The sequence below is a fragment of the Gopherus flavomarginatus genome, chromosome 1 (genome assembly GCF_025201925.1).
Source record: "Gopherus flavomarginatus isolate rGopFla2 chromosome 1, rGopFla2.mat.asm, whole genome shotgun sequence".
Classification (NCBI taxonomy): Eukaryota; Metazoa; Chordata; order Testudines; family Testudinidae; genus Gopherus; species Gopherus flavomarginatus.
The window spans coordinates 344,457,311-344,462,427 of NC_066617.1; the positions used below are offsets into that span (position 1 = coordinate 344,457,311).

The 5,117-nt window shown below is 40.8% G+C and overlaps 1 protein-coding gene across 1 annotated transcript in view; it reads left to right on the top strand.

The window, feature by feature from the left end:
* MTMR2 (myotubularin related protein 2) overlaps positions 1-3,660 on the top strand; it is a 93,751-nt gene extending 90,091 nt beyond the window's left edge. Inside the window, exons 14-15 of the mRNA XM_050941314.1 lie at positions 939-1,115; positions 2,135-3,660. Coding sequence (XP_050797271.1) covers positions 939-1,115; positions 2,135-2,296 — 339 coding nt within the window. The 3' untranslated portion in view covers positions 2,297-3,660. The remainder of the gene's footprint in view (positions 1-938; positions 1,116-2,134) is intronic.
* The last annotated feature ends 1,457 nt before the right edge of the window (positions 3,661-5,117 follow it).

Below are 5,117 nucleotides of genomic sequence, written 5' to 3' on the forward strand. Positions count from 1 at the left end.
ACATTTGCATGACTTAAAACACTAATCCAAAGTTACAAGTACAACCACAACCTGAAATCAAAAGGAAAATGAATGGCGCTCACTCAGTCTCAGCTTGCTAATGCTGGAAGCACCATTTAATTACACAGAGGTTGCATCTACACTAGGAAAAATGGCATCTGTAATTCTCCACTGAGGATGGCAACAGTGGAGGCTGTAGTCTAGTCAGGGCTATGGTGTTTAATCACTGTGTTGCGTAGACGTGCACTGAGCTGAATTTAACAACACAGTGGTCAAAATCACTATTAAAACCACACTGCTGGTGAATTGTGTGTCCCAGTTTTCCCAGTATAAATGAGGCTTGAATATTTGTCATTCCAAAGAAGCAAACACATGCTCTGTTCGCTGTCTCTTTGAGGCTCATCAGTCTAGCTAAGCACTTAGACCCATATGTAGTCCCAGTGATTTCACTAGGACTACTCACATACTTAGGCCATTTTGCTAGATTGAGGCCTAGAACACATGTTTTTTCTTTGCAGTTAAATACCCTGGGCCCTCTTTTGAGAGCATTTGAAAGATGGGACGCTTTAACAAAATTAATGGTCATGTACCTCCTGTCCTTCAAAGCTTCAGAAAACCCCATCTCCTCTCCGGGCAGCCTTCCCCTTTTTGTGCCCGTGGCGATTCCCTTGATCGTGTTGCAGGTTGAGCTGGGAATAAGGGATGTTTGCATGCCACGCTGTATGCCTGCCTGCATGTGTTTATATTCTAGAAAAAAAAGCATAAAATGTATTTTTTTAGTTATGGAAACGCAGCCAGATTTTTATTAATATGCATATGCATATGCATGTATTTTAAACATATGTGTATGCTGGTATAAATACTCATAAAGCTGTGTGGATAAATACTATTGTTCATATGGCTGGGTGTGTAAAACAGCTTTTATTTTTTCCTTAAAGGGCCTTCCAAAAAAGACTGTGTCACTGTGGTCTTACATCAATAGCCAACTTGAAGACTTCACTAATCCCTTGTATGTGTGCTACGCCAACCATGTCTTGTATCCTGTGGCCAGCATGCGCCACCTAGAGCTTTGGGTGGGATATTACATCAGATGGAATCCAAGGATGAAACCACAGGTGACCATTTTGTTTCTAAAATACTATGTTTGTCAAAAATCTTGTCTCTGATGTTCCTAAGGAACCAGTCACCTTGGCCTCTGGGAGCTGCACAACAGTAAGCAATGCTTTCCAAGCCCAAGCTGCCACAGCTTCAGTTTAAAAACAAAACTTAATTACAAGCACCATACCTGTGGTACGTGTAATTGAACTGAGCGCCAACTTTAGTTTTAAAAATATCAGCCATGATTTTAAAAACTGGCTGGCTGACTTTAGACTCCCAAGTAAGTGGATTGGAAATCCCTGGGAGCTGTAGGTGCTCAGCACCTTGAGAAATCAAATCACTTGAGCAGGCATAGAATTTTCAAAAGCGCCAGGTCCCACTTCTAGGAGGGACTCAGGCACCCGAGCCTCATTGAACATCAGTGGGACTTAGTCTCGCAAATCACGTAGGCACTTTTGAAATGTTTACCCTAGATGCCTAAATAGAGACTTTGGGGCCTACCTTTAGTCATTGACTTCCGAAAATCTTAGTCACTAGAAATAAGTGTTTTTAAACACTAAACCGTTGAGCATTTAAGACAAGTTAGAGATACTTAGAAGAATCTCCAAAGTGCCCTTATTCTATATCTACTTAATTATCAACAGTATTGAGATGCCAAGGGGATAGGTGACCGAGAGATCTGCAGGTCTCAGCTTTTACAATTCACAGTGCTTATGTTATTAACCTGTTAGTTTGTCTCATTCCCAAATCAGTTTTGTAAATAAAATACAGCAGCTAAGGACATAAGCATCAGGGCCCTGGAACTAGCAGGCTGCAAGAGTACAGGTGACAGATAAGTGGCAAGGTATGTGGAAGTCAGAACAGCTAATTCATTTGCTTCTGGGCTGTAACAGGAGAGGATGGTGTAACCATTATACCCTACAAACTTAAAAATGGATAAAGAGCAACTGAGGCAACAAAAACATCTAGTGGTTTAGCAGACTTGGCCTGTGCAGCCTTTTGTTTCCACTCAGCTGCACGTTCTTTTGCGTTGCAGGAACCTGTCCACAGTCGATACAAGGAACTTCTTGCCAAACGGGCCGAGTTGCAGAAGAAAGTGGAGGAGCTCCAGAGAGAGATTACCAACCGATCAACCTCATCCTCGGACAGAGCTGGCTCTCCTGCACAGTGTGTCACTCCTGTACAGACAGTTGTATAATATGGACTTCTGTTATTTCCCACGACCACCTTAAAAGGGCAGCTGTAGCAGGAAACCCTTTGAATTTAGATCCTGGTGTCTTGGAGGCACCAACTACCTTATTTATTACATTTCTTTCCAGGGTAATTTATTAGTACTGTAGCACTAGAGGAAGCTTAAGCTGAAAAAAGGGCAGACCCCTATGCAATCTTTTTGGTGGCTAGATGATGCTAAAACTAATTGCACTTGCCATTTAAAAACAAAACCAAGCGCTCCCACTGACTTAGCTGTTAGAAATCATTTTGCTTTGAATGAGCGACTACTGCTTGGCACGAAGTATTCTGTAAGGAACATATCTACAGAGGGGGAGGAAGACTCTGAAAATTCTCCACCTCGCTGAAAGGAAACAAAAAAAGACTGAAGTAAGAAATCAGTCTGCAGAATTCATATCTGATCCAAACGTTTAGAACAGAGCCATTGAATAGTTTTGACTTATCAGTGTCAAAACTATTCAATATAACTATTCAAAACTATTCAGTATAACTGTCAGTTGAATTGTTTTGCCAACGTCTCACTGAGAGGCAGATGCTGATAGGACCCAAGTAATAGAATGCTTTTTACTAGTTAGATTCGCTCTGTCCTATCACTTTGATATACATCAGGGGAAGCTAGGCCAAGTTCTGCAACTTTACTTCTGTCATGGAGGTGGAACTTAAAAGAAACAGACTTCATTGTTTGTTAGGTATATACCCAATACTGCAAAGCGATGCCTTATTTACGGGAAGGGCAGCTTCTACCTGTAGGACATGGTAGTGGATGAACCCCTTGTTTCCCTTAGCTTGTCCTTTTTGGGACCAAGTTTACCTCCATCCCCCTCACCTGGAATCATCACTTATTTTCATCCAATTCAGTACTACGAAGCAAATGTTAATTACTAAGGGGGTGGGAAACAGATCCCCCAGTAGTTTCTGCAGCCCTTTTTTGGGGGCGGGAGGGGGTGCCTCATATGCAAGAGCTGGCAAAGCAAATTATATAAAACATGGCAAGTGCAACACTTGCTGGGATCAACTCAATTTAATTTTGCTGAGGTAAGTGTAAACAGTTATTTCCATATTTCAATGCGGGATCGTGATGATGTACTTAAAATTCAAACTATTTTACTTCTTTTCTGTTGACAGTAAGTGTATTGACCAAAGAAAGCTTTCTGCATGTATTACAATTGCAATGTAAAAGTAGTGGTCAGTTGATGGTGTTGTGTAGTCTGCTAGCATATTTCAGCACTAGTGTAATAATTTTTTCTCTGTCAGAGAAGAGTATAGAGTGTGCTTGGAACAAAGAATCATTGCCAACTGCACAATGATCAATTAAACTTTGTCCAAAATCAAGTTTAATAACTTTATTGTAGAAATCAGGGTGAAAACAGACAATTTGTTGATTATTTTTGTTGGACTGATTTTTTCATTTTAATTGTGTCTTTCCAAATACAGGCATATGCACTTGAATGAGAAGGTTGGGGGGTGTAGCAAAAGTCAAAATATTTGTAAGGGCTTCTTAGCTTTGCCTTTGGATCTCATTTCCATATGCAGCTGTATGTTCTGATCAGAGTAGCTGGGCTGATTTTTGTGCAGACAGTATCTGTATATTGCCTCTGAGGGGCTGCATTCCCTCTAAGGCAGTGGATTTCCCTTTGGAAAGCTACTTGTGGTTTACTGTGGGCCTCCCTCTTTCTCCTGCAGCTATGTCAACCCATTAGGGTGAAGTTTTCTCTTGTGGATGGCCCAGCATTAAGATGAAGGGTTATCACTGCATTTGTTAGGGTAACGAGCCTTAATGAGATTAAAAAAATAATCAGGTTGTGCTCATTTTTGCACCATATGATGTATGCGGAGTGTACAACTTGCTTTAAGTTCACGTGTGTGAGAGAGATGACAGACTGGTGGCCTGTCCTGTCACTATATAAAATGCATTGGTCTTGAGTTCTTAGGGACCGCAGTGCAGTATGAGAACCTATATGGAAGAGTCATTTACCTTTTTACCCTCACTGTGGCAGTTTCACTAGGTATGTATTACTGTCCCTTTAATATTTTGTTTCCTTAAGTTTAATACAAAGTGGTGAGTGGCTGTGGTTTTTTCTCCTTGGGCCCTGCTCTCCCTTCCACTAGTATTTAGTAGTAGTTTATTAAAAAAACAAAAACAAAACCCTGAATGTTGACACATCACTGAACCGTAACCATTTCAGGAGTCAGAGTAAAGTGGAGGAAAGATGAAACGTCTGCATGGCATTCTCAGTAAGCAATGTGGTTTTGCTGATATTCAAGCTTTGTAGATGTAGAATTACTGTAACATAATTGCTTTGTATACGACTAGAGCAACTTCCTGCTCAAAGGGAGTGTTTTCCTTTGCCTATTGTCCCAGTAACAATCCCTGGGCAGTTCATGAATTTTCTCATTATCTCAAATATTTGCTAGCTCAAAATTATTTAACATGAGCACCTTACACTTAATATCTAGCCTCAATACCCCTCCGAGGTAGGGAAACAAACAGAGTGAAGGAGTTACCTGAGGTTAAAAGATACCTGTGGCAGAGCAGGAAATTTAACCCCCGTCTTCCAAGTGCCAGTCTCCCATCTTCACTACTTACTTACTTACCATCCTTCCTCTCTACTCATGCCACCTAACATGTCTGCTCAGGCAATGCTTCAGGTGAGTTTTTTAGTGTGGCAGGACTTTTTAAACAACACTGATACAATTTACTCTTTGAACTGAATATCAGTGTCTTATGAGGAGTAATAAGTCACAGCTAGATAATTAGAAAGTTAAAGAGAAATTTCAACTTACTTCAC